At 65.4% G+C, this 23,800-nt stretch overlaps 7 protein-coding genes across 29 annotated transcripts in view; 4 read left to right on the top strand and 3 right to left on the bottom strand.

Moving 5' to 3' along the window:
* Positions 1–1,556: 1,556 nt before the first annotated feature.
* Positions 1,557–4,311, top strand: IGFALS (insulin like growth factor binding protein acid labile subunit). Its single transcript, XM_004705797.2, has 2 exons — positions 1,557–1,679; positions 2,345–4,311. The coding sequence occupies exons 1-2, from the start codon at positions 1,664–1,666 to the stop codon at positions 4,147–4,149; spliced, it is 1,821 nt and encodes a 606-aa protein (XP_004705854.1). The 5' UTR covers positions 1,557–1,663; the 3' UTR covers positions 4,150–4,311.
* Positions 4,312–4,765: 454 nt separating this feature from the next.
* Positions 4,766–7,923, bottom strand: NUBP2 (nucleotide binding protein 2). 2 transcript variants are annotated; one of them, XM_045285479.1, is made up of 7 exons: positions 7,894–7,923; positions 6,300–6,418; positions 6,024–6,222; positions 5,642–5,796; positions 5,432–5,542; positions 5,286–5,355; positions 4,766–5,158 (listed from the first exon to the last, which is right to left on the bottom strand). In XM_045285479.1, exons 1-7 carry the CDS (start codon positions 7,907–7,909, stop codon positions 5,010–5,012), a joined length of 819 nt encoding a protein of 272 aa, XP_045141414.1. In that variant the 5' UTR covers positions 7,910–7,923; the 3' UTR covers positions 4,766–5,009. The 2 variants fall into 2 exon arrangements, with proteins under 2 accessions (XP_045141414.1, XP_004706200.2); XM_004706143.2 differs by lacking the exon at positions 7,894–7,923 and having other exon boundaries at positions 6,300–7,325.
* Positions 7,924–8,335: 412 nt separating this feature from the next.
* SPSB3 (splA/ryanodine receptor domain and SOCS box containing 3) lies at positions 8,336–12,324 on the top strand. 9 transcript variants are annotated; one of them, XM_045285237.1, is made up of 7 exons: positions 8,883–9,348; positions 9,482–9,619; positions 10,791–10,968; positions 11,049–11,236; positions 11,317–11,419; positions 11,502–11,627; positions 11,701–12,324. In XM_045285237.1, the coding sequence occupies exons 1-7, from the start codon at positions 9,271–9,273 to the stop codon at positions 12,006–12,008; spliced, it is 1,119 nt and encodes a 372-aa protein (XP_045141172.1). In that variant the 5' UTR covers positions 8,883–9,270; the 3' UTR covers positions 12,009–12,324. The 9 variants fall into 9 exon arrangements, with proteins under 9 accessions (XP_045141161.1, XP_045141166.1, XP_045141172.1 ...); XM_045285233.1 differs by having other exon boundaries at positions 8,883–9,619; positions 11,555–11,627; XM_004706142.2 differs by having other exon boundaries at positions 8,883–9,619.
* Positions 8,999–15,240, bottom strand: EME2 (essential meiotic structure-specific endonuclease subunit 2). Its single transcript, XM_045286027.1, has 9 exons — positions 14,862–15,240; positions 14,300–14,436; positions 14,054–14,146; positions 13,581–13,672; positions 13,385–13,481; positions 13,166–13,281; positions 12,881–13,070; positions 12,604–12,807; positions 8,999–10,380 (listed from the first exon to the last, which is right to left on the bottom strand). Exons 1-8 carry the CDS (start codon positions 15,238–15,240, stop codon positions 12,637–12,639), a joined length of 1,275 nt encoding a protein of 424 aa, XP_045141962.1. The 3' UTR covers positions 8,999–10,380; positions 12,604–12,636.
* On the top strand, positions 15,224–16,369 carry MRPS34 (mitochondrial ribosomal protein S34). The gene is made up of 3 exons (XM_004705796.2): positions 15,224–15,559; positions 15,682–15,724; positions 15,817–16,369. Exons 1-3 carry the CDS (start codon positions 15,239–15,241, stop codon positions 16,107–16,109), a joined length of 657 nt encoding a protein of 218 aa, XP_004705853.1. The 5' UTR covers positions 15,224–15,238; the 3' UTR covers positions 16,110–16,369.
* A 255-nt stretch (positions 16,370–16,624) lies between these two features.
* On the top strand, positions 16,625–17,838 carry NME3 (NME/NM23 nucleoside diphosphate kinase 3). Of its 2 annotated transcripts, none has more exons than XM_045285400.1 (5): positions 16,625–16,733; positions 16,876–17,006; positions 17,076–17,177; positions 17,243–17,351; positions 17,434–17,838. In XM_045285400.1, the coding sequence occupies exons 1-5, from the start codon at positions 16,688–16,690 to the stop codon at positions 17,481–17,483; spliced, it is 438 nt and encodes a 145-aa protein (XP_045141335.1). In that variant the 5' UTR covers positions 16,625–16,687; the 3' UTR covers positions 17,484–17,838. The 2 variants fall into 2 exon arrangements, with proteins under 2 accessions (XP_045141335.1, XP_004705852.1); XM_004705795.2 differs by having other exon boundaries at positions 16,626–16,733; positions 17,243–17,355.
* Positions 17,839–17,843: 5 nt separating this feature from the next.
* The window catches only part of MAPK8IP3 (mitogen-activated protein kinase 8 interacting protein 3), a 43,769-nt gene continuing 37,812 nt past the window's right edge, over positions 17,844–23,800 (bottom strand). For 12 of the 13 annotated variants that reach the window (XM_045285346.1, XM_045285355.1, XM_045285366.1 and 9 more), the window contains 19 exons: positions 23,640–23,770; positions 23,460–23,516; positions 23,202–23,372; positions 22,861–22,987; positions 22,609–22,704; positions 22,373–22,531; positions 22,029–22,194; positions 21,682–21,864; positions 21,425–21,614; positions 21,173–21,286; positions 21,007–21,087; positions 20,839–20,906; positions 20,607–20,755; positions 20,003–20,174; positions 19,774–19,887; positions 19,622–19,660; positions 19,331–19,510; positions 19,045–19,197; positions 17,844–18,956 (listed from right to left, as the gene is read on the bottom strand). In XM_045285346.1, the coding sequence (XP_045141281.1) occupies positions 18,835–18,956; positions 19,045–19,197; positions 19,331–19,510; positions 19,622–19,660; positions 19,774–19,887; positions 20,003–20,174; positions 20,607–20,755; positions 20,839–20,906; positions 21,007–21,087; positions 21,173–21,286; positions 21,425–21,614; positions 21,682–21,864; positions 22,029–22,194; positions 22,373–22,531; positions 22,609–22,704; positions 22,861–22,987; positions 23,202–23,372; positions 23,460–23,516; positions 23,640–23,770 (2,472 nt within the window). In that variant the 3' untranslated portion in view covers positions 17,844–18,834. The remainder of the gene's footprint in view (positions 18,957–19,044; positions 19,198–19,330; positions 19,511–19,621; positions 19,661–19,773; positions 19,888–20,002; positions 20,175–20,606; positions 20,756–20,838; positions 20,907–21,006; positions 21,088–21,172; positions 21,287–21,424; positions 21,615–21,681; positions 21,865–22,028; positions 22,195–22,372; positions 22,532–22,608; positions 22,705–22,860; positions 22,988–23,201; positions 23,373–23,459; positions 23,517–23,639; positions 23,771–23,800) is intronic. The other variant, XM_045285351.1, reaches the window with a different exon arrangement.

Raw genomic sequence — 23,800 nt, 5'->3', positions numbered from 1 at the left:
GAGGCACCTGTATGTTATGCCCTGGGGCTGGGGGCAGCAGCAGGCAGACTACCTGTCCACTCCTGGGTGGATCAGAGTCCCCCATACGTGAGAGGTCTGCCCCTTCTGACCACAAGATTCCCACAGGTGGTCAGTCACCTTAGTCAGTCTGGAAACCCACTTGGCACTACAGCCAGGAGCATTCGGTCCTGTAGGGGCCCTGCAGGCAGACGGAGGGACTGGCATGGGCACTGCAGGCTGTGGCACACATGGCTGCAGGACAGAAAGTAGGTGTTCTTGGTGAGCTTTTGCCCAAATCGGTGAGTCCACCCATGAAAGCAAAGGAAGCTGCGGTCCAGCCAGTGCTCCAAGAGGGGTTTGGACCGAGGGCAGCAGAGGGGATGGGCAGCCACGCCCCCCAGCAGTCCTGGAAGCAGCCCCAGACAGTGGCGAGGAACAGGGCTGTTGCTATGGCCTGTGCCCTTCCTGCCTTAGCTGTGAGTCCATGAGGCAGCAGTCTCAACTGGGCCCTGCCAGCCACACCCCTGCCCAGCCCGCAGGCCTGTGCTGGCCAGGCCTCTGCTGAGTCGGCACTTCCTGGGACCGGACTTTCCCCGCCGATCTATAATTTCTCAGAAGAGGCCCTGAGAGGCGAGCTAGGGGGCAGTCAGCTCCCCACCAATGGGGGCCTTAGGGGAGTGGGGGCAGGCTCAGAATGGTTGCCAGGAAAGGGTCCTGCTTAGGCCCTGCCTCTCCTGCCCGGGCATCAGGTGGGCCGTGAAGGCTTTGAGCAGCCCCTGGTCCTGGCTCCTTGCACCTGTCCAGTACCTCCTTCCTTTGCCCTGGGCCCGACACCGTTTCCAGCCCTTTCACCACAGCTGACACAGCAAGGTGGGCAGGAAGGACCCCCTGGCAACACGACTGGAGTGAGGGAGGTAGTGTCCACGTGGGTGGCCCTGGGCCAATGTTGGCCCTGGCATGTCCCAGGCGAGCAGGTGGCAGCAGTGAGCAGGGGTGGCTGGGCCCAGTCCCTGGCTCTGAGGCCGGAGCAAACAGGGTTGTGTTCTTAGAAGAGGCGTGGGCATCTCCAGGCCAGACAGCGTGACCTAGGGGTCACCGGAAGGCCAGGGCTGGGCTCTAAGCGACTGCTTGGGTGATGGTGGGGATGGGGGACATCACTCAGCCGTTAGGAAATTGGGGCAAGGGGGAGTGGTGTCTGGTGGTATGGGCCGACACCCATGAGACCTCCAATATAACGTGTGTGAGGCTGGGGCACAAGTCGTTCCCCCTGCCCGCCCCCCCACCCCCAAGACCCTGACTTCAGGTGGGGCCTGTCCAGCCTGGGCCTTCTCTCCCAGATCCCAAACCCATCACCAATTCCCTGCCCCCAAGGTGCTCTGAAGGCCCCACCCCACCTTTCCCTGGTCCCAGTCACGCAGGAGCAGAGGGCAGGGACTGGTCACATGCCCTGAGAGCCTGCCCTGTCCCCCTGTGGCTGGCGGCCGTGGCGGCTTGGGCAGGCCTTCTCCAGCAGCTCCAGCTGGCTGCCCGGCACGATGGGGTTAAGGGGCCGGACGGCTGTCTGTCAGGGTGCTGGCCAGCCTGTCCAGAGAGCAGGCACCGCCGGCCCCAGCAGACGCACAGCTACCTGCCCGCCCGCCGCCAGCCTCCGTGGAACTCGGCCATGGCCCTGAGCAAAGGTGAGGCTGCCGGCCGGGCAGTCCTGCGGGGCCCTTTAGGGGGGCGGCTGCGTTTAGGTCCTCATAATGAACTTGCTGGGCCCCTAACCAAAACCCACCCAGAGGTGCTGTGGAAGAAAGGCCTGGCCCCTCTTGTATGGTTCTAGCCTGGCACCTGGGCCCCCCTGAGGTGGGACAGCTTGATGGCTGGCCCAAGCTTCACCTTCCCCTCCCACCCTGAGGATCCGGGAGCCAGGTAAGGCTGGACTCAGCTCTGGCCCCCAGGGCCCCGTTCTGCTGCTCTGAAGCCGAGCAGCAGCGGGGAACGGGGGACAGGGGACAGAGACAGGCAGGGCCACTGCTGGATGACCAGAGCCTCCACATGCAGAACAAGTCCCCATTTCGGGCTTCATCCTTCATCTACCTGGCTACGGAGGTGAGAGGTAGTAATGGCACCCTGGCCTGCTCTTGAGTCTCCTGGCAATGGCCACAGATCTGTGTACCTGCCTCCATTGGTGGGACACACACAGCCCCATGGCTGGCATCGCTGCCAGAGTCCAGGCTGCCCAGTGTGCTGAGGCCCTCTCAGTCCACCCCAGCCTGGGGGACAGCTGGGCAGGGAGTGGGGCAAGGCCGGGTCCCAGGGCTCCGGAGTCCCAGTTCGGCTCTGCCTTCCTTTGCCACAGGAGGCCAGGCCCTGGTGCTGCTGCTGGTGAGCTGGGCGTCCATCTGTCGCGTGCACCCAGAGGGCACAGAGCCCAACCCGCTACCGGGAGACGCCGAGAGCCCCAATTGCCCGGCCGTGTGCACCTGCAGCTACGAGGACTACTCGGATGAGCTCAGTGTCTTCTGCAGTGCCCGCAACCTCACGCAGCCGCCGGCTGGCGTCCCCGAGGAGACCCGTGCCTTGTGGCTGGACTGCAACCACCTGGGCCACATCCCAGCGGCCGCCTTCCAGAACCTCTCCGGTCTGGACTTCCTCAACCTACAGGGCAGCCAGGTGGGTAGCCTGGAGCCGGGGGCGCTCCTGGGCCTGGGTGCACTCTACCACCTGCACCTGGAGCAGAACCAGCTGCGCAGCCTGGCGGCTGGCACCTTCGCACACACGCCGGGCCTGGCCTCGCTCAGCCTGCACCACAACCAGCTCAGCCGCCTGGACGGCGGCCTCTTCTCGGGCCTGCCGCACCTCTGGACCCTCAACCTGGGCTGGAACAGCCTGGCCGTGCTGCCCGACACTGCCTTCCAGGGCCTGGGTGGCCTGCGGGAGCTGGTGCTGGCCGGCAATCGGCTGAGCTACCTACAGCCGCCGCTCTTCAGCGGCCTGGAGGAGCTGCAGGAGCTGGACGCCAGCCGCAACGCGCTGCGCAGCCTCAAGGCTGGCGTCCTGGGCAAGCTGCCCAGGCTGCAAAAGCTGTACCTGCACCACAACCTGGTAGCCAGCGTGGCACCCGGTGCCTTCCTAGGCCTGCGGGCCCTGCGCTGGCTGGACCTGTCGCACAACCGCGTAGCCAGCCTCTTTGCGGACACCTTTCCGGGCTTGCTGGGCCTGCGCGTGCTGCGGCTCGCCCACAACGTGCTGACTGGCCTGCGGCCTCGCACCTTCAAGGACTTGCACTTCCTGGAGGAGCTGCGGCTGGGCCACAACCGGATCCGGCAGCTGGCCGAGCGCACCTTCGAGGGCCTGGGCCAGCTGGAGGTGCTGACGCTTGACCACAACCAGCTGCAGGAGCTGCGGCCCGGGGTCTTCCTGGGCCTGGCCAATGTGGCCGTCATGAATCTCTCAGGCAACTGCCTGCGGGGCCTGCCCGAGCAGGTCTTCCGTGGCCTTGGCCGCCTGCACAGTCTGCACCTGGAGGGCAGCTGCCTGGGCCGCGTGCAAGCCCACACCTTCTCGGGGCTGCCGGGCCTGCGCCGCCTCTTCCTGCGAGACAACGCCATCACGGCCATGGACGAGCGAAGCCTGCAGGGGCTGCCCGAGCTGCTGGAGCTGGACCTCACCGCTAACCGCCTGGCGCAGCTGCCCCGCCAGCTCTTCCAGGGCCTGGCCAGGCTAGAGTACCTGCTGCTGGCCCATAACCGCCTGGCAGCGCTGGCCCCCGACATGCTGCTCCCGCTGCAGCACGTCTTCTGGCTGGACCTGGCACACAACCGCCTGGAGAGCCTGGCCGAGGGCCTCCTGGCACCGCTGAGCCGGCTGCGCCACCTCAGCCTGCACAACAACTCGCTGCGCGCCCTCGTGCCGCAACCCCCTGGCCTGGAGCGCCTGTGGCTGCAGGACAACCCCTGGGACTGTGGCTGTGCACTGCGGGCGCTGTGGGCCTTCGCCCGGAGGAACCCCCGCGCTGTGCCCCGCGCCGTGCAGGCGGCTCCCGAGGGCGACGACCGGCAGGTGCCCGTGTTCACCTACAACAACATCACCTGTGTGGGGCCACCCACGGTGGCCGGCCTCGACATGCGTGACCTCGGCGAAGCCCACTTTGCTCACTGCTGACCACGGGCGGACCCTTGGGGCCGGGGAGCCCCGGCAGGGTGCCACTGTCCTCTGGGGCCGCATGGACACTGGCCTGCCTGTCCCCAGGGCCAGACCTGATGTTTACGTAGCGTGACCACATGCCCACTGAAGCTGCCAGCAATTAAAGTAATCTGACAGACACAGCCGGCGTGAAATCCGCAAGGCCAGACTCAGGCCAAGCTGCCAGGGCACTGCTGGGGTCCTGCCTTCACCACAGTCCCTGCTCCTCCTCGCCCCTTTCCAACCCTCCCCGGGCAATCTCCTGGGAGGACCCTTGGCCTTGGGAAACCTGAGTTACAACTGGATGCCACTTCTGCAACTCCCTCTGCTCTGCACCCCCAGCCTGGCCCCGCCTCCCACTGCCCACCCCAGCCTGGCCCCGCCTCCCACTGCCCACCCCAGCCTGGCCCTGCCTCCCACTGCCCATTCCAGCCTGGTCCTGGCTCTCCCTCACTCTTACCCAACACTACCACATCACCCCAAGGCCATTCTTCGCCCCGGTCCCCGAAACTTAAGCACATTCTCACTTGGGGCCTGCAGGACCCAGATCCCTGCTGAGGCAGGGAGACAGGCAGGCAGAGATCAGCCATCGTACGAGGAGACCAGTGCTCGTTTAATGTGGCACCATACACACTACACAAACGTGCTCCCAGGACTAACAGTGACCCCCAACACAGGCCCATAGGAAGGTCTCGGTAGGAGCCCCCGGCCTTTGAGGGTCGCCTACAGCTCCAGCACAGATCAGGGAGGAAGGTGTTGGGCAGTTCCCTGCTGGGCGGGCTCAGCTCTGGCAGGATGCAGCTATTAACTGGGTGGGAAGCCCTGGAGGGGTAAGCACCTCAACCAGGACCTGGGGCCTGTGCCGCATCCAGAATCTTCCGGGCTATGGCGGCCAGCGCAGGGTAGGCGGGGCTCCCAGGAAAGTCTCGCATGAAGTCCCCGCCCTCCTCCAGGCTCCTGGCCAGCTGGGGGTCCAGGGGCACGGAGCCTGTGGAGACCAAGACCAGGAAGCAGGGGGAGGGTGAGCAGGGTGCCCCACTGTCCCTACCGTGGGCCCCACAGGCTGGGCATAGGAAGGCCCTCTCCATCTATCCCCAGAGTGTCTCCGCTCTCACCGAGGAAGGGCACCCCGGCGTGCCTGGCCAGCTCTTCGCCACCTCCCGTAGAAAAGACATTGGTACACTCCTAGGCCACAAGAGCAGGTGTGAGCGCAGACCCCCCCACTGCCCCCCACCCTCCTCCCCACCAGCAGGGGTCTCACTGAGCAGTGTGGGCAGGCGAATCCACTCATGTTCTCCACCACACCGACCACCCGCAGCCCCGTCTTCCGGCAGAAGGTCAGCTCTCGCCGGACATCTCCGACTGCTACCGCCTGGGGCAGGACAGCAGGGGCTCAGCACACAGGGCCCCTAGGGAGGGAGACACCCCCCCCCCACCCCCGCAGGCCGGCTCCACAGAGGCCAGGCCTCACCTGAGGTGTGGTCACCAGGAGGGCGCCCAGGGGCTGGTGGGAGCGCAGGGCCTCCACAACCGACAGGTGCTCATCCGAGGTGCCTGGGGGCGTGTCCACTACCAGGAAGTCCAGCTCCCCCCACGCCACGTCAGACACAAACTGCTGGATCAGCGCTGGAGGGCGCCAGACCACAGAGTTTCAGGGGGCTTGGCCAGTGCAGCCTCCAGCCGGACTACAGAGGGTCTCAAGCACACTGCCCGCCTCCCACCCCAGCTGACGGCTGCACCCTGCCAGATCTGAGGCTGCGATGCACCGGGGGAAGGGCCTGCTCCTTGCCTCGAGGCCAGCCCACCTCCTCCTCACGCCACCGCGCGCGTGCGCGCGGTCTCCATCCGGTTACCATTTTTCTTAGGGCCCCTCCACACCAGGGCCTCGTCCGGCTTCTCCAGCAGGAAGCCCACAGACATGAGGGCCACGCTCTGCTCCTGGTCCATGTACACGGGCACCCAGCCACTGTCGCATTGGTGCACGGCGCTGCCCTGCGCCCCGAGCATGCGCGGCACACTGGGCCCACACAGGTCCACGTCCAGGACTCCCACCTGCAGGCAGCTCAGGTCAGTAAGTCCCTCCATGGGGGCTGGGCGGGGTACCGCTGCCGCCGGGACACAGCACTCACCTTCTTGCCCTCATGGCGCAGGGCCAGCGCCAGCTGGGCGCAGAGGGTGCTCTTCCCGACGCCCCCCTTCCCCGAGAGCACAAGCAGGATGTGCCGCACACCGGACAGGTTCCCGGGAGCTGGCGGGACAGGAGCTGTGGGCACAGGGACCCAGCAGGCACCTCTCCCACTTATGGGCCGGGGGCTGCAAGTCCAGGGCAGACGGGGAGTTGTCTGGGACCGGGGACCACCGCAGAGCGCTGGCATATATGTGGAGCCCGTGCCCACACTCTAGCAGATGGAGATCAGAATGTCATCTTCCCAGAAAGGGGCCCGCATAGGAGTGGGTCTGGGTCTGAGGACCATCCTCCTTGTGGGTCAGTGCTGCGAGGCCCCAGGCTGATTTCGGGGCTCCCATAGGGGGAGAGGAAGACTGGCATCTCAGACCCAGGGTAGGCACAGGCCTGTACCTGGCAGCACACCCCCACTGTGCAGTTTGCTCGGCTGACACTGTTGTCTTCTGTGTGGCAACTCCCAGGCCACCCCTGAGACTTCCAGTAAGGGTGTGGCTACAGCAGCACGGAGGCCCTAGGCTATGCCCTACAAAGCCCCTGACAACGTTCTCTCCTTCCTGCCACTGAAAACAAACGCTCCTGGGCCTCCTCACTCTGACCACTCCCTCCTGCCAGCAGGTCTCCCTCCCAAGGGTCGCTGCCCAGAACTCGACGGTGTAACATTCCCCCAGAAATACTAGCAAGGCGTGACCTGGCCCTCCTGGCAAAACCCCCCAAAAACTTTACGGAGGATGGGATGACAAGCATATTATGCGGGCGACACCTGCCCCAACGAGTGACTTAAAACTATGCGACCTGAGACAGGTATGGGAGGCCAAGGTGCAGAGGTGAGGGAGGGGGACGATCGGATGGGCTCTAGCTCCTTCAGCGGCCACCTGTGCTAACAGGGGCCTGATGGCGCCTGGGAAAAAGCAGGGACGGCAACAGAGGGCACCTGCGCGGGGTCAGGTGCTGCAAGGGGCGGCGCGCTTCTCAGAGACCCTGAACTCCAGCGGCCACTCCCCTTAACTCTTAAAGGAACTTCAGCCGGCGACCCACGCGCAGCGCCTGCGCCGGCGGGGCCTCCGCACTGGCCGGGGGAAGAACAGGGCCCCTCGGGCATGTCGCGCCCAGGTCGGCTCCGAGCACTTCGGGGGGCTGGTGTAAAATGTGCGCTCTCTATTGCGGGTAGGGGTGGAGGTGGGGGTAGGGTCCCGGGCATACAGGCACCGGCCTTGCTTCGGGAACCGGGGGCCGGCCGTTTCGTAAACTGTGCACCCAAACTCAGGCCGGCCTCTGTTTTCGCATTATATGCAGCCCCCGCCCCCGGATTAAGTAAAAAAGACACCCCAAACGTCTCGCTTATTCGGACCATCGGGGGCCCCCTCATTTCTCCAGCTTCCCTCGTGTGCACATCAGTGGTCACGGGTCCAACGCGCACCCCCTGGCTGGGAGCGTCCTGCTACTGCCCCAGGCACCTACACCTCCCATCCCGTGCCGCGGGGGGAACGGCAAGGCCGGGCCTGGGCTCCCGCTCCGGTCCCTGCGCCCCGGACACTCACACGCCGCGGGCTCCATCGCGTCTGCCGTACTTCGCGGCTTCCGTCTACAGCCTCCTGCGAACGGCCCGCCCCGCAGCCAGAGGGATGAGCCCCCGGGCCAGTCAGCAGCGCGAGCCCGCCTCCTGGCTCCCCCCATAGGCTCACCGACACAGCCCCTGGCCAATCAGTCCGCCCGAGCCGGGCCCCGGCTTCCGGCGCTGGTTGACGTCAGGAGTGGAACCTACTTCCTGGACAACGCCCCAATTTGAGACGGCCTCCCGCCCGCGACTTGTCCAATGGGCGCGCGCGCCGCCTCACCGCCGAAGTCAGGCATGACCAATAGAGAAGGCGTGTTCGGACTGACGGGCGCGGCAACCTGTCGACGGGAGGCAGGGCCCACGAGCACCGCCCTCCGGCCGGAGCCCCAGGAACACCCGCCCCCGGCGGCCGGGCCAATGCGGCGCGGGGCGGGGATTGTTGACGTCTCGCCTGAGCGGAAAGTAGGTCACGGCCGGCGGGGAGCGCGGCGGCGGCGGAGCAGCTCCAGGTGAGCGCCGCGACGCGGCCGGGCCACGGCGGGCGGCGCGCTGACCGCGCACACGAGTCCGGCCTTTGTTTCCCGGCGCCCCGAGTGGGCCGCGCTTTGTCCTCGGCGGCCGGTGGGCCGCGCTCCCCGGAGCCTGTGGTTCAGCGCCGGGTTGCCTCCAGATGCCACCTTACCGCGCCTGGAGGGGCAGCTTCCGGAAACAGCACCCCAAAGCTGAGCTCGGGATGAGCCCGGGGACCCGAGAAACGCCATCCCGGCTTTGTCAGCGGCCCTCCCCCGCCGCGGGTCATTCATTTAGCCTGGGCCACGCGGACCTCCCCTTGGAAGCTTGGTCCAGGGCGGGGTCTGGCTGACCATCCCGGGCCGGCGGCACATTCTTTCAACCACGCGCACCTCTGGGTCAGGCGGGCGAGCATCGCGGGCAGAGCACCACGCGTGGGTCGAAGTGACCACAGAGGTTGAGTAGGACCCACCGGTTGTGAGTGCAGCCGGGAGAGGGAAGGACAGGGCAGGGCAGCTGCTGACCCCGACCGAAGCAAGGGCAGGACTGTGGCCCCAAGAAACGGAGAGCACAGGCGATTGTGTACAGTTCTGCTTTTATCCCCAAAGCAATGGCCGGGCCTGCAGGAATGATAAGGTTGTTTGAGGCAGAGGTGGAGGGGAAGGACAGGAACTTGGAGAGGTGACGGGTGAGTTGGGGCAGGGATGACTCCCTGGTGTCTGGTATGAGGAAGTGGGTGGTTGGAGATTCCATTTGCCCGAGTGGACATTGGAGGCGGTGCCAGTGGAGGCTGGAGATGCCCGCCAGGTGATGGGTGACCTAGGGTAGGGGAGTTGGAGTTCGGCAGGAGATGGGCCTGGAGGTGCTGTGGAGAGCTGTGCACACCGTCTGCCTGGACTTCATTGATGCACTCAGCTACTGGACTGAGGTGTGGACCCCTCTGTCAGGGTCCCGGAGCCCTGGCTGTGGCATCTCGGGGAGGACAGCTAGGAGCTGGCAGGGGCCAGAGTGGCACCCAGGGGTCTTCCCAGTCACCTAGGCTGTCTGCTGTTTCCTTCCAGGTCCTCTCCACCATGGCCAGGCGGCCCCGGAGCAGCCGGGCATGGCATTTTGTCCTGAGCGCAGCCCGTCGAGACGCTGATGCCCGGGCTGTGGCTCTGGCTGGCACTGCTAACTGGGGCTATGACTCTGATGGGCAAGTAGGTTCTTGTGGGGAGTGGGCATCTCGGGTTGGGAGGTGGAGGGTGCCCGAGTGGGTGGTTTTTCTTGTTATCATCCCACTCGCACTCCTTGTGAACTGCCTGCCCAGGTGTCTCCTTGGCCTGTTCAGATGGAGGTACTGAATTCCGTGCATGCTGAGAGCTTTGGTTCTGGGTGATCAGGACAGCTCACGGAGGTGGCCTGGGAGATGTTTGTGTCCTGGCTCAGGTTGTCTGCCCCCAGCCAAGGCAGGCTGGTGGAGGGGCGGGCCCACTGGGACTTGGGGGCTCTCAGTTGGTTTCTTGCTGACAGGCGCCAGACGCCTGTCACCCGGGTGTCTAGGTGACCTGGGCTGAGAGAGCAGGCTTGGATCAGTGGCCTGGGGCCTGGCCACCCTACATTCCTGCCCTGCCCCCACCGTTGTCGTAGGTGACACTCAGCTCTGTGGGATGCAGGATGTGACACCGACACACAGGTGTGTTTTGCTGCCCGCCTGTGGGCGGGTCTTTGGAGGCTGACGTTTACATGTGCCGGGCAGAGGCCACAGTGGGGACTGTGGCCCCAGGGCTGCTTGCTCTGTCCAGATGGGCCCTGTTCTGAAACTATTCTAGAAACAGGTCAGGCCGGCTGTGACACCTTCTATGAATTCTTCTTTCCTCCCACCGGTCTCCCTGTGGCTCCGGGTCCGTTTGTTTACATCTGTCCGTGAGGGGCTGGAGACCGCTCTATCTCTGTCCTCGTCTACTTAGTTGCTGTGTGGCTGTGGGGGGTCAGGTGACAAACAGTGGGGCTTCAGAAACACGAGGACATGGAGCTGGGAACGGTGTCCTAGGGCTGGGCCACGGCAAAAGAAAGCTTGTGAAGGTTGGCGGACTCCGTGGGGGGTGTCTGCCCTCAGGGGTAGCAGGAGCAGGGTGGAATCTGGGCTACCGTGGGCTGGCACAGTGTCAAGTGGCTCGTCTGGGCAGCTGCAAACTTGAGGCCTGTGTAGTGGGCAGTCTACACGCAAAACCGCATCCCAACACCCCTGCCCCCATCCTCCCAGGCCCACAGTGGAGCTTTTGTGGTGGCAGAGTAGGGAGACAGAACGAGGACACTTCGGGCAGGCCGGCGGGGCCCCAGGGCTAAGGGACCAATGGATTGATGGCCCTGGCCCGTCTTCCTTTCCAGCACAGTGACTCGGACTCAGACCCCGAGTTCGCTTCCCTGCCGCTGCCCATCCCCAGCGCCGTGCCTGTGACTGGGGAGTCCTACTGCGACTGCGACGGCCAGAGTGAGGCTGCCTTCTGTGGCAGCCTGCACAGCACCCACCGTGCCAAGGACTGTCGCTGCGGGGAGGAGGACGAGCGTGAGCGCCGGGTGGGCGCGCAGGGGGCTGGGGGTGGGGGGTGCAGGGATGCCCAACCTCACCGTGCCCTCGCCCTGCAGACTTTGACTGGGTCTGGGATGACCTGAACAGGTCCTCCGCCACCCTCCTGAGCTGCGACAGCCGCAAGGTCAGCTTCCACGCGGAGTACAGCTGTGGGACAGCAGCCATCCGGGGCACCAAGGAGCTGGGCGAGGGCCAGCACTTCTGGGAGATCAAGATGACCTCTCCCGTGTACGGCACGGACATGGTGAGTGGCTGGCCGGTGGGGGAAAGCATGGGGGTCTTCTCCAGGCCCGGCCCCACGCACCCCCTGCTGGCCTTTTTCAGATGGTGGGCATCGGGACGTCAGACGTGGAGCTGGACAAGCACCAGCACAGCTTCTGCAGCCTGCTGGGCAGAGACGAGGACAGCTGGGGCCTCTCGTACACGGGTGCGTGGGGACACAGGCTGGGGGAAGTGGTGGGCTTTGGGAGCAGTTGCAGGACTCGGTGCTGACGCCTTGCCCACCCCAGGGCTCTTGCATCACCGAGGGGACAAGAGGAGTTTCTCATCTCGCTTTGGCCAGGGCTCCATCATCGGTGTGCACCTGGACGCCTGGCATGGGCGGCTCACCTTCTTCAAGAACCGCAAGTGCATTGGTGAGGTGGGGGATGGGGGGGGATGGGGGCCGGCGGGCGACACCAGGCTGGGCTGAGCTGAGCCTCCCCACAGGTGTGGCGGCCACCAGGCTGCAGAACAGGAAGTTCTACCCGATGGTGTGCTCCACGGCCGCCAAGAGCAGCATGAAGCTCATCCGTTCCTGCGCCAGTGCCACCTCCCTGCAGTTCCTGTGCTGCTACCGCCTGCGCCAGCTGCGGCCCAGCTCGGGGGACACATTGGAGGGCCTGCCCCTGCCGCCTGGCCTCAAGCAGGTGCTGCGCCACCAGCTGGGCTGGGTGCTGAGCATGAGCTGCAGCCGCCACAGGCCACCCCCGCCCGAAGCCAGGCCCTGCCGGCGGAAGCGCTGTCACCGGACCTGAGTGCTGCTCAGTGAGACTGCTCTCAGCCAGGACCTGCGACAGCCCCTCCTTCAGCCCAGCCACGTGGCAGGAGGGGGAAGGGGCAGGAATGGGGGGGTCGTCCAATCCTCCTCTGCTGGGTCATGGGCTTGGTGAGTCCACTCCACTGGCCCGGGGTCGGCTGCCCGTTTGCGTGCAGGAGAGGGCCTGGGGCCCGCAGGCCTCCCTGCTGCCTGGACACTGGGGCCGGGGTCTGGCCCTTCTGCTGCTTTGCATGTGGCTGGCTGCTGCCCCTCCTCCTCAGAGACTTAACGCTGCAATAAACAGGTGGTTTCTATTTGAGGGCCCCACAGCTGTGCCTCTCGGCAGGGCCAGGGGGGGCCTTCTCGGGCTCAGGGATGGCGGTGGTGGCAGTCCTGTGCGGTCAGGTTGTCTGAGGCCCCTCCTCTCTCTGCACTGTGGCACCTACTGGAAGCATCGCCCCAGTACCACAACCCCAGCAGCCTCCCCACACACCTCCTTGCAGCCCAAACCTGGTTCCCTGGAGCCAGGTTAGGCAAGGCCAAAGCCAGAGCCTTCAGCTGGCCGAGCTCCCCTGGTCCCCAATGATCCTTACTCCAAGTGCTGTGCACTGCCCAGGCAAGGGCGCTTAGGAGCCCAGGTCCAGCAGGAGGTCAGGGTTGGACGTGGTCAGGAAGAGGCAGAGGCGTCTGGAGAGGTCGGGCCCCAGCCTTCGGGGCCGCCCATCCTGGCCCTGCTCCACAGGGAGGTCCGCCAGTAGGGCCAGCCGTTCCTGGTCTGAGCTGCAGGCCGCATATGCCTAGGGTGGGGATGCAGGTGAGTGGGGCAGGGGCAAGGATCTCCATCTGGGTGTCAGGGTTGGGGTGCCTCACCTGCTGCAGGAGGCGGGGGGAGGGGAAAGCAGTGGCGACAGCATTGGCCACTGTGGGGCTAACTCTGTTGAACTGCTGAATCTGCCGACACCAGGTCCCCCGCAGCCCCTGGCCATCTCTAGCGACCCGTTCACCAGCAGCCCAGCGCCCGGCCGTGCAGAAGGAAAAGGCTTGGGCCTCCCGGAGTTGCCTGTGGGGACAGCGCGGGTAGCCTTCCAGGGGCTGATCCCACAGCTGGCCATCCTGCCTCGCAGCCCTGCGGGGCTCCATCTGGGAGACACTTACTTGTAGGGGCGCTGGGCAAGAGCCCTGGTGAGGGCGCACACATGTTCACTTAGCTCCTGCCAGGTGGCTGCCAATAGCACGTCCAGGCCTGCCCAGAGCTGCAGGAGCACCAGAGCCTGTGGGCAATGACAGGCAACAGCCCCTCAGAGGGGAGGGGGGATCCAGGGGTCACTGCAGACTAAGTGTGGGTGCCACCCTGGATCTCCAGCCCGCCCTCACCTCCTCCACCTGAGGCCAGCCAACAGTCCATTCAGCACGGGGCCCTGCTGGTCTCTCTGGTGACCACTGCTCCCCCTGGACACTGCGAGCATAAGACCTGGACAAAGGGATAAGCTTCAGCTTCCACCCTCCTGGGCCACCCTCCCAGGGTGTCCTCCCAGCCAGCCCTAGAGGAGGGAGGGGTCAGGTATTGTACCACAGGTGGGCCTCCAGCCCTACAACAGCCAGGTGGGGGTGAGCGGAGCTCTGGGGACACATCCAGGGTATTGTGCAGGTTGGCTCTGACAGCTGCAAGACCAGATGCAGGCACCTTAGAAGGCTGTCACAGCCTAGCCTACCCAGCAGCTTTTGCCAGGTGCCCGATGTGGTCCAATGAGCACTCTCCTCAGGCCAAAGCCAAGTGGGTGATTGGTCCATCCTGCCCCACAGGCATCCCTGGTCTTGCCTGGCACCTCCACTCTCCTCCCCAGAGCTTGCACTAACTGACCTGTTCTCCAAACCAAGGCCACTGCCCACGAGTCCCAACTGGCAGCAACCCTGTAGGACGGAGAATGCGTCCCAGACTAATGAGATTACAAATCCCTACAGGAGCAGACAGCTGCCTTTTGAATCTGCGTGCCTTGTGGTTAATGGCTACGCTGTGTTTAATTTACTGTGCCAGAGGAGCACCTGGGTCAGCTGGGCGACGCCCTGAAGAAAGTCCTCCGGGTGCACCAACAGTAGCAGTTCCTGCTCGTGCGAAGCCCACACCTCAAGGGGCACCTGTAGGAACATCCCGGGTCATAAAACAACGCCCACCCAGGCCTCCCTGGCCAGCAGGAAATGCACAAGCCGAGCCACTCACACCACCCGGCACAGGTACAGCTACTTTCCAGGGTCCTTGGATGGCACCTGCAGGCATGCACAGACACTCACGCCTCCAGGACAAGGGTCTGGCTTCAGGCGGCTCCAGCTGAGGCTCCGGGCGTGTGGCTGGGGTTCGATGCGGTGGTCACAGCCCAGGGCTTCCAGCGCTTCCAGGAGGACGTCTGAGCCCGTGTCTTCTAGGACAGCTGGGACAGCGCGGGAGGGAGGGAAGCACTCCTGTCACCCGACTCCCAGGCGAGCTGGCTGGGCTGCAGCAGAGCCGCGGGACAGTTGGGAATCCAGCCAGGGGTTGCCTTGGTAACAACCACTGGCCGCCCGGCTCTTCCCACCAGCATTGGACCAGGGCGACCTGAAGGAGGCAGGGTCAAAGAGCCGAAGCTACTACTGTCTAGTCGCTTGCCCTCACGGTGACCAGCTGGACAGAGTAGAACTGCCCGGAGACCTGGAAGCTGACAGCAGCATCTTATTCCCTTAGTGGTGGCTGGTGAGCTCCAACTCAGGCCCTGGCAGCCGAGCGCTGTAATCAGCGTACCACTGGGGGCCCCTGAGGGATGAGGTTAAGGGGAGCCCCGCAAAGCCGAGCTCCAGGAGCGGGGCTGCCCACGCGCACCTGGGTCCACGCGTACCACCAGACGCCGCAGGGCTCGCTCGGGACGCAGCGCCTCGGCTGTCGCTCTGCGCTCCTCCTTCGGCTCCGGGGCCTTAACGGCAGCCACCGAGCGCATAGGACCTTCCGTGTCTGAGTCCGAGATCTCCCACGTCGGGGTCCGCCGCTGGCCCCGACCGCGGCCCCCGCCCCGAGGCCCCGAGCTCCCACCGGCTCTGGCCTTAGCCATGGCGCTCCCCGCCGCGCCTCCACTTCCGGCCTCGCCCGGACGCCTTTGCAGAGGACACCGGCCGCTTCCGGCGGGGGCGGGCCTTCCGGCGCCGGGCGGCCGCGGCACCCGGCCGGAGCGCTCAGGGCACGGACCACAGTGGGAACCCAGCATGGCGCGCAAGAAGGTCCGCCCGCGGCTGATCGCCGAGATGGCCAAGCGCGTTCGGGCCCTGCGGGAGCAGCGGGAGCGGCCGCGTGACTCGCAGCGCTATGCCCTGGACTACGAGACGCTGACGCGGCCGCTGACGGGCCGCCGGCTACCTCTGCGGGCCAGTGCGGACGTGCGCCGCGAGAGCCGCCTGCTGCAGCTCCTCGGCCGCCTGCCGTCCTTCGGCCTCGGCCGCCTGGTCACGCGCAAGTCGTGGCTGTGGCAGCACGATGAACCGTGCTACTGGCGTCTGACGCGCGTCCAACCCGACTATACGGCGCAGGTGCGTGCATCCCTCCACCCCACCCCACTCTCATCGCGACATGGGAGAGGCGTCTACTTAACCTTTGGAGGAGAGTGGGTGACCGGCTGGCTAAGCTGACTCGCTCTCTCCCTGCTTTTCAGAACTTGGACCATGGCAGAGCCTGGGGCGTCCTGACCTTCAAAGGTAAGGGCTGTGGGTGCGGGGCACTTGAACGGCGCGGGTCGCAGGCTTTGGGTTAGAAAGGGTGTAGTGAGCCGCTGGCTCTCTTTCCCCAGGCCAGACGGAAAGCGAGCCCCGGGAGATGGAACAGGTCATGTACCACGACTGGCGGCTGGTGCCCAAGCATGAAGAGGCAGCCTTCACTGCGTTTACGCCCCCCAACAAGGAGCCCCCGCGCTGCGTGCCCTATCCTCCCCTCCTCAGAGCCATGATCCTGGCCGAGCGGCAGAAGCGGGGGGACGCCAGTTCGGAGGAGCCCACGCTTAATCTGGAGAGGGTGCCCGTCAGGCCCTGGGACTACCCCGCCAAACAGGAGAGCAAAGGCAAGGCCAAGGGCACGCCCGTCTAATGTGTCAGGACCGGCCGGCCGCTCAGTCCCCTGAGAGTTGGGATGCGATAACCACATCATAGAGTCTGACTGTCTGTGCCACTTGGTGTTGGGGGGTGGGGGAGGGCGGGGCGGACTGGTTCCCTCCCTCAAGTCTCCTGTGTCTGGATGCCCCTGGACGCTAGTGGACTGGTGGCCAGCATCAGAGTGCCGGAGGGGCTTCCTTCCCTCGTGTGTTCCACGGAGCTAGGCTTGGAAGCGAATAAAGGCCACTGAACTACCACGTGCTGTGCTTTCTGAGTCTCGGGTTTAAGGGTGCCAGACAAGTGGTTTGCAGGGCGGCGGGGAAGGGAGAGCCGACTCTACCGAGGAATAACCGCCCTGGGTGGAGAGGCGCGGGGCCGCGGAGACCCAACCTGTAAGAGGAGGCGGTTCGCGCTGCAGGGAGAGCTCAGCCGGCCCAGAGACTGGAGACCCGGGGCCGGAAGTGACAGTACCGCATCCGTGGAACAGTGGCGGCCCCTTTAAGTCCAGGCCCCGCCCCAGGCACCACCTCCCGCGAGCCCGCGGCAGTCCTCCCTGCCGCCGCCGCCGCCATCATGATCTGCCTGGTGCTGACCATCTTCGCCAACCTCTTCCCAGCGGGTAAGCCGAGGAGGCCTGGAGTGCCTAGAGACCTCGTCCAGGGCAGGTGGGGCCGGACGGGGGGTCTGCGGGCCCTGGGTGCTGGGTGCGGGCCCGGCCAGGCGGGCTGCACCAGACCCAGGGCGGGGATGCGGGTCCGCAGGCTGCACCGGCGTGCACGAGCGCACCTTCGTGGCCGTGAAGCCTGACGGCGTGCAGCGACGACTGGTGGGCGAGATCGTGCGGCGCTTCGAGCGGAAGGGCTTCAAGCTAGTGGCGCTGAAGCTGGTGCAGGTGAGGCCGGGCCGCCAGGGTCGCCCTCAGGGCGAGGTCGGGACAGCAACTGACTGATCGTTCCCGCAGGCCTCTGAGGACTTGCTGCGAGAACACTACACGGACCTGCGCACCCGGCCTTTCTATGGGCGCCTGGTGCACTACATGGGCTCGGGCCCAGTGGTGGCCATGGTGAGTGCAGGGCCGGCGGGGCACCCCGACACGGCCCCTCCCACGCTGACTCTAGCCCTCTGCAGGTGTGGCAAGGGCTGGACGTGGTCCGAGCCTCTCGGGCGCTAATTGGGGCCACCGACCCAGCCGACGCGATGCCTGGGACCATCCGAGGGGATTTCTGCGTGGAGATCGGCAAGTAAGGCATTAGGGATGCGACTGCCCCACTCCTGATTCCCCCTGCAGGAGGTGCGCTCACACCCCGCCTTCCCTGCAGGAACGTGGTTCACGGCAGCGACTCTGTGGAGAGCGCTCGCCGTGAGATAGCGCTTTGGTTCGACACGAAAGAGCTGCTGTGCTGGGAGGACAGCGCGGCGCACTGGCTGTACGAGTAGTGGCTTCTGGGGCGACGCTGGCCTGCCCTTGGGGCCCCTCTGACCCGCTGCTGCACAAATCGGCCAGCATGACCTCGGTGGACATGTCGATGTGCTATAGACAAATGTGTTCCACCCTGTCTGCTAACCCCTTCAGCAGAACCCAGGGACATTCAGGCCACCTGAGGTGGGGGCTCCCCAAACTACTGACCACAACTTCCTACTGCTTCCCACCCAGGCGTGGCCCCCCATTTTCCTGTGACAATAAAGGAAGGCAGCTCTGGACGCTGACCTGGCATGGACCAAGACGGGACAGCTTGGAGACGTTTATTACACACGGAACAGGACAGGACTTGGGGTCGCTTGCAGGCCAAAGCCTAAGGGCAATTGACGTGCGCCTTCACCAGGTGCACCACCAGCTCACCCCGTTGCTTCACAACCCTTCAGGGGCAACAAGGGATAGTACATACGTCACAGTGGAGGGAGGAGCCTGCAGTGGCCCCGCTGCCTTGGTGGCCAGCTGGGCGGGGAATGGGCGCACTGATGATGCCTTGTGTAAGGAAGGGGAGAGTGAGGTCTGGGTCGGGGGGCAGCAAGCAAGGCCTGTCCACGGGGGAGGTGGGCTGGGGCCATGCCTACCTCCACACCCACCCACACATACACCTAGCGCCCCGCTGGGTGGCCTCAACCTGAGCCCTGGGCACCTGCCCTGCAGCCCATCTGCTGCCCTCAAGGAGGGCAGGCTGCCCGGCCAACCCTAGGCACTTAGTCACATGTCAAGCTCGGCTCAGCTCCCCCCGCCAGGCAGACCCCCAGCCTGAGACTGGCCTGAGTGCTGCAGAGGGAGCCCTTCTTCCTGAGGCCTGGGAACCTAGGGGCTTGCTGCTGGGAGGGGGGCTGGGGGACGTGCTCAAGCAGGGGAGGGGCCTGCTCTACCTGGAGGCCCGAGGGAGGGGGGCCCTGGGGAAGGCTAGCTGCTGGCTGCAGGCACACCCCCTGCAGCAGGACACTGGACAGGGCCCCCCTCCCCCAGGGCCAAAGGCAAATGGGCTCTGGGGAATACCTGGGAGGGGAGTAGGACCCTGCAGGAACTGCCCACAGCCAGGCCCACGGAGGAACCCCAGCCCTGAGGGGCCCTGGGGCTTGAGGAGGGTGGGCTGGCGCTGGCCAGGAGCTGCTGGAAGGGAACCCGTGCAGCCGCTCCTCATAGGCTGGCCTGCCCAGGGCCCGGAGGTGCGGTGAAAGCTGCAGTTGAGAGGCTGGGGCTGGGCCTGCGTAGCAGGCAGAGGGCAGGAGGTGGCAGCTCACTCGGGGCTGTAGGAGACCTGCCACACGATGATGTGGCTACGCTCAGCTTTCGACAGTATGGGCTTCACCTGGCTCCCGTCCCCACTGCCGTCCTCGGTCTCGTCATCCTCACCATCACCTGCACGGAAGGCCTATGAGTGGGGGAGGGGGAAGCCCTGCCTGGGCCCCTGACTCCACCTCATCACCATCTTCACCTGCCCACTCACCAATGCGGAAGTCGATATAGCCCTCCCCTCCACTCAGCACTAGCACATTCCTCAACTTCTGGCTCTCAGCGGTGTCCGTGCTGGTGGCCGGGGCCCCTGGGCTCTCAGACGGGCTGTCAAGCACGCTGCCGTTGAGGGTGGCCAACACATTCCCTGGGGGGACAGGGGCTCAGCATGGCCAGGCACTTGATACCACATGCCCAGCAGGGTGGCCCAGGGTGGGGATGAGGCTCAGCATGGCAGGCACTCCACCCACGTGCCCATAAGGCTGGTCCAGCTGCCCCACCTGGCACTGAGACAAAGAACTTGACAGCGTCCCGGTGACCATGGAAACAAAGCTGGGCCTGGGCCATCGAGCAGTATGGGATGAAGCTGCTAGCTGACTTGTCGCTGCTGTCATCACCGTATACGTGGATGACACCCCCAGGGCGGGCACCCTCTCCAGATGTGGGAGATGTCTTGTTGGCTGCAGACAGAGGAGCCCAGAGGGGCTGACTGCGGGCTGGGAGGAGCAGGCTGGGGAGAACCTCCTTGGCCACTGCCCTCCCACTGCTCAACACCATGACTCAGGACTCACCTCGGAGCCCCAGGAGCTGGCCTCGGTGCAGAACTACAGCTGGGAGGTGGGGAAAGAGAGGAGGGGCTGGGCCAGAGGACAAGGCCAGTGCTGGTGTCCCTGTGCATCCCCTGCACAGCCTCCCCTGCCCTCCCAGGGTCTCAGACACTCACTCTCCGTCAGTGGGATGGAGATGACCACTCCGTTGCCTGTGCCCACCCAGAGGCGGTTGCCGGCAATCAGCAGGGCCGTGATGCGCACGAAGGAGAAGCCCAGCTTGCCCGTGCCTGTGGGGGCAGGGGTGTGGGTGAGGGCTGCACCAGGCTGACCTGGCCCCTCTCCACCCTTGGGTCAGTGGTGTCAGCCCTGTACGCCGCCCAGGGAAGTCTGCCCTGCCCTCACCCAGCATCTTGCTGACATAGGGCTCGATGTCCACATCCTGCAGGTGCTGGTGGGTGTGGGCATGGTACAGCCGCAGGGTGGAGTCCAGGCGGATGGAGACCCACACTCCATCGCCAATCCACGCCAGCTGCCGCACCTGGCTCTCCCTCCGCGGGTGGGCATCGAACGACTTCTATGGGGCAGCGCAGCCTCAGTGGGGTGGGGCCCTGGCACTGAACCCCTGGGCTTCAGGGGAGCAGCCCACTGGCTCAGCAGGCACAGACCCGTGACATGCACGCTCAGACTCAGGGCCACTTCTGAGTCCCAGGGTCATTTTCTCCACCGTGAAACTAACTACCAAGTCACAGCATGGGGCGTTCTCAGAGGCCCCCCACCAGCACCAGGCCTGGTGGGGCAGACCAGCACCGGCAGAGACCCCTCCAAGGTCCAGCCCCAACCCAGCAGGCCATGTCCTGCCTGGCCCCACCCCTCCGTGCCCTGCCCTCTCCACATTGGCGGATCCCTCCTGGCTCTGATGCTTGACTGCTCAACTGGTGCCCCCCATACCACCCCATGCTGGCCCTGCCCCTCCCGGCCCTTGGCCCACCCCTCCACGGGCACTCGCCTCGATCTGCATGGTTTTGGGCTGGATGACGTGCACCTTGTTGCGGTAGCCGCACCACACGCGGTCGTCCACCACAGCCATGCAGCGGATGGAGTGGTGTGGGTGACCCAGGTCCATCAGGTGGTAGTTGCTCAGGTCCCACTGGCCATCTGGGGGTGGGACACACTGCTCAGCCTGGCTGAGAGGGATGCGGGGAATAGGGAGGGGACCAGCCTGCCGTGCCAGGCCTCACCTTCGCCTCGGTGGAAGACGGCCAGGGTCCCATCAGCCAGGGCCACCAGCACTCGGCCTTTCACGTGGCTGGAGAGGGAGCAGAGGCCAGGCTTAGATGTTGAGGGGGCAGGAGGGGATGCTGACGGGCCTCCGTACCTCCTTCCCACGCCCGCGCAGCCCCGCCTACACCAGGCTCAGCACGGAGTCCTTCAGCTTGATGGAGTGCAGACACTTCTTCCAATTGGCCACCGCCGAGTGCACATAGAGCCTGGACACAGAGGGGCGCCGGTCAGGGCAGAGCAGGCCTAGCCTGGGTGATGGCCCCCCTCCCAGAAGACCCAGAGTGACCCTACCAGCCGTTTTGGGCTCCCAGCCACATGGTGGGCGCCGCACTGCTGCTGGCCCCAACAGGGTCTGCGCTGGGCTCTGGCTCGGCTCCATTGGCCTCGGCTTCGGGCCCCTTCTCGCTGTAAGAAGGGCCCAGCTTCAGGGTGACCCGGCGACTCCGTCCCCTTTCCTGTCCATCCAGTGGAATGTAGCCCAGCCCACCCCAATGCGTGACCCACCCGGGAAGCACAGCCCCACTCCCTGACGCCATAGTGCACCTGCCAGGCTGAGTACTGGGGGGCGGTGTGGGTGCTGGGTCGGTGAAGACATGCTCTGTGAGGGGCCCGGGCCGTGCTGTGGCTGCTTCAGGCTCGCTGGGTCCTGGCTCTGGTACCTCCGTGGCCTCTGTGGCCTCCTCTGTGGATGGGGCAGGCTGGACCTTGCCATTGCCCACGGCAGCCACCTCCCCTGTGGAAGGGAGGAGTAAGCATGTGTGCGCAGTGCCTGGGGGAGTGCCCTGCGCTCTGGGACTCACCCTGCCCCTTGTCCAGCACTGGCGTGTCCCCTCGGGAGGAGCAGTTGCTGCGGGGCACATTGCAGCGGGTGGCACAGCCCACCAGTGTGATCCCGGCCAGCACCCCATCGGCACCAGGCTCCTCAGGGTTCACGTCACAATCCAGGAAGATCTCGCCAGGTGGATAGTCGCTGTCACTGGCCGCTGGGGAGGGAGGGGTGGGGAGGGGTGAGCAGGCTGTCAGCTCCTGCCCAGGAGCCCTCCTGCTGCGTCTGACAGGCTGGCCCTGCCTCTCCAGAGACTGCGGTCAGAGAAAGCCTCGGCTCCAGGCCCAGCACTCCCTCTGCACCCCGCCCTGACGGGCTCACCGGGGATGCTGGAGATGCACAGCACATGGGCGTTGCAGACGCTGAACTGGTCCACCACGGTGCCTGGCTGGCTGGCATCGATGATCACCACCTTGCTGGTGCTCAGCGTGCTGGTGAGGATCCAGACTCTGCTGGAGGTGGCGTCCATCTCATGCAGCTCCTTTGCCTGCGGGGACCAAGGATGCAGCTGTGCCCCTGCTGGCAAGGCAGCCAGGGCCGGCGGCACAACATAGGGCAAACTGCGATGTCAACTTCAGCTTCTGGCCCCAAGCCAACCGCTGCATGCGGCCCGGCTGCCCCGGGGGGCAGCGCTGGAGCAGGCCGCAGGCCTATGGCACGCCCACCTTCTTCTTCTCTGGAGATGCAAGGCCGTTGGAGCCCTCACCGTCCACCTCACGGTCACAAGTCAGGGGGTCTCGGCCAGGCACCGGCTTGATCCCGTTCCCCGGGTCCTCCTCGCTTGGCCTCCACCCGCTCACGTTGACGCCCGCGGCGCACCACAGCTGGAAGACCAGGGATGAGGTCCACTTCCTGCAGAGCCCAGTGTCCTGCACACAGCGCAGTGGGCAGCAGGGCTCACCTTCATGGTGGGGTCCTTCTCCACCAGCGGGCGACAGTACACAGGCACCGGCACATTCTTCATGCGCGTGTCCTCCTGGCCCCCGTTGGGGCTCAGCTGCAACAACGGGGAGCATGGGCTCTGGGCGTCAGCAGCGACCACGCGTGCGCAAGCTCCGGCGACTCCCTTTCTACTTGATTACTTGGCCAAACTCGCTGCCTCACTGCTCACACCGGGAGTGCAGACCCCGCCCCCGCCCCGCCCCACCCTCACCTGCTTGTACTTGGCGGGCAGGCTCCAGCCACACGCCTGCAGGCGCCCGTCGTCGTTGCGCACATGCTCACGCACCTGGCGGTACTGCTCGCGCTTCTGCTCGCGGCGTGCAGATGACGTGCAGTCGCTGCAGGAAGACCACGGGGTCTCAGGTGCGTGCACGTGGTCTGCAGATTCAACTTGGCCCGCTACACCCAGGCACAGGACGGGCACTGGGCCTAAGGCCTGTCTGCAGGGACCCCATGGCTTGGCTTCAGCACCCTGGAATACCCCACGTGCTCCACAGAAGGGCACTCCGGAAGAAGGAAGGTCCTGGACGGTGAGGGGTGGTCAGTGCTCACTCATCAGAGAAGAACTCTAGCGGGCGGCTGCCGGCCGAGATCTGACACGCTGAGTGGCCGCGGCGCTGGCTGAAGCCTGCAGTGGTGGGAGACTTGTAGTGGATGTTCACCGAAGGGTAGGTGCGCTTGGCCGGCGGGGGGCTGGATGACGAGCTGAAGAGGCGGCTGAAGCTAGTGGGTGGGAAGGGGGCTGGGTGAGGGCAGGCCGGTGTGCAGTCCACACCCCAGCCTGCCTGGGCCCACCTGCCCCCCACTCACAACTGCCAGATGGTGGACTTCTTCTTCTCCTGGACAGATGGGTGTTCTCGGGAAGCTCTGCAGAGTGGGACACAAGGATTGTCTATGGCTGAGCATGTTCCCCCTGCCAAACCCAGTTCCCACAGACAGGCTGGGCTCTGGTCCACCCAATGGCTCTCATCCTGCAGGGCCAGGACCCACCTGATCATCTCAGTCCACCTCACAGCCTCCTGGAGCTCCATCAGCCGCTCCTTGTACTGATTCCTCTCCATCAGCACTCGAGCCATTTCCACTCGAGTGAACCGGCGCCGCTGGGCCATAGGGATGTTGTCCTGGGAGGGAGAGGTGGTCAGCGGGCTGCT

Source organism: Echinops telfairi, unplaced genomic scaffold (assembly GCF_000313985.2).
Source record: "Echinops telfairi isolate 266 unplaced genomic scaffold, ASM31398v2 ScPeMD7_5;HRSCAF=22, whole genome shotgun sequence".
Taxonomy (NCBI): domain Eukaryota; kingdom Metazoa; phylum Chordata; class Mammalia; order Afrosoricida; family Tenrecidae; genus Echinops; species Echinops telfairi.
The sequence above is the reverse complement of the archived record's forward strand: the minus strand, read 5'-3'. Positions and strand labels throughout refer to the sequence as shown.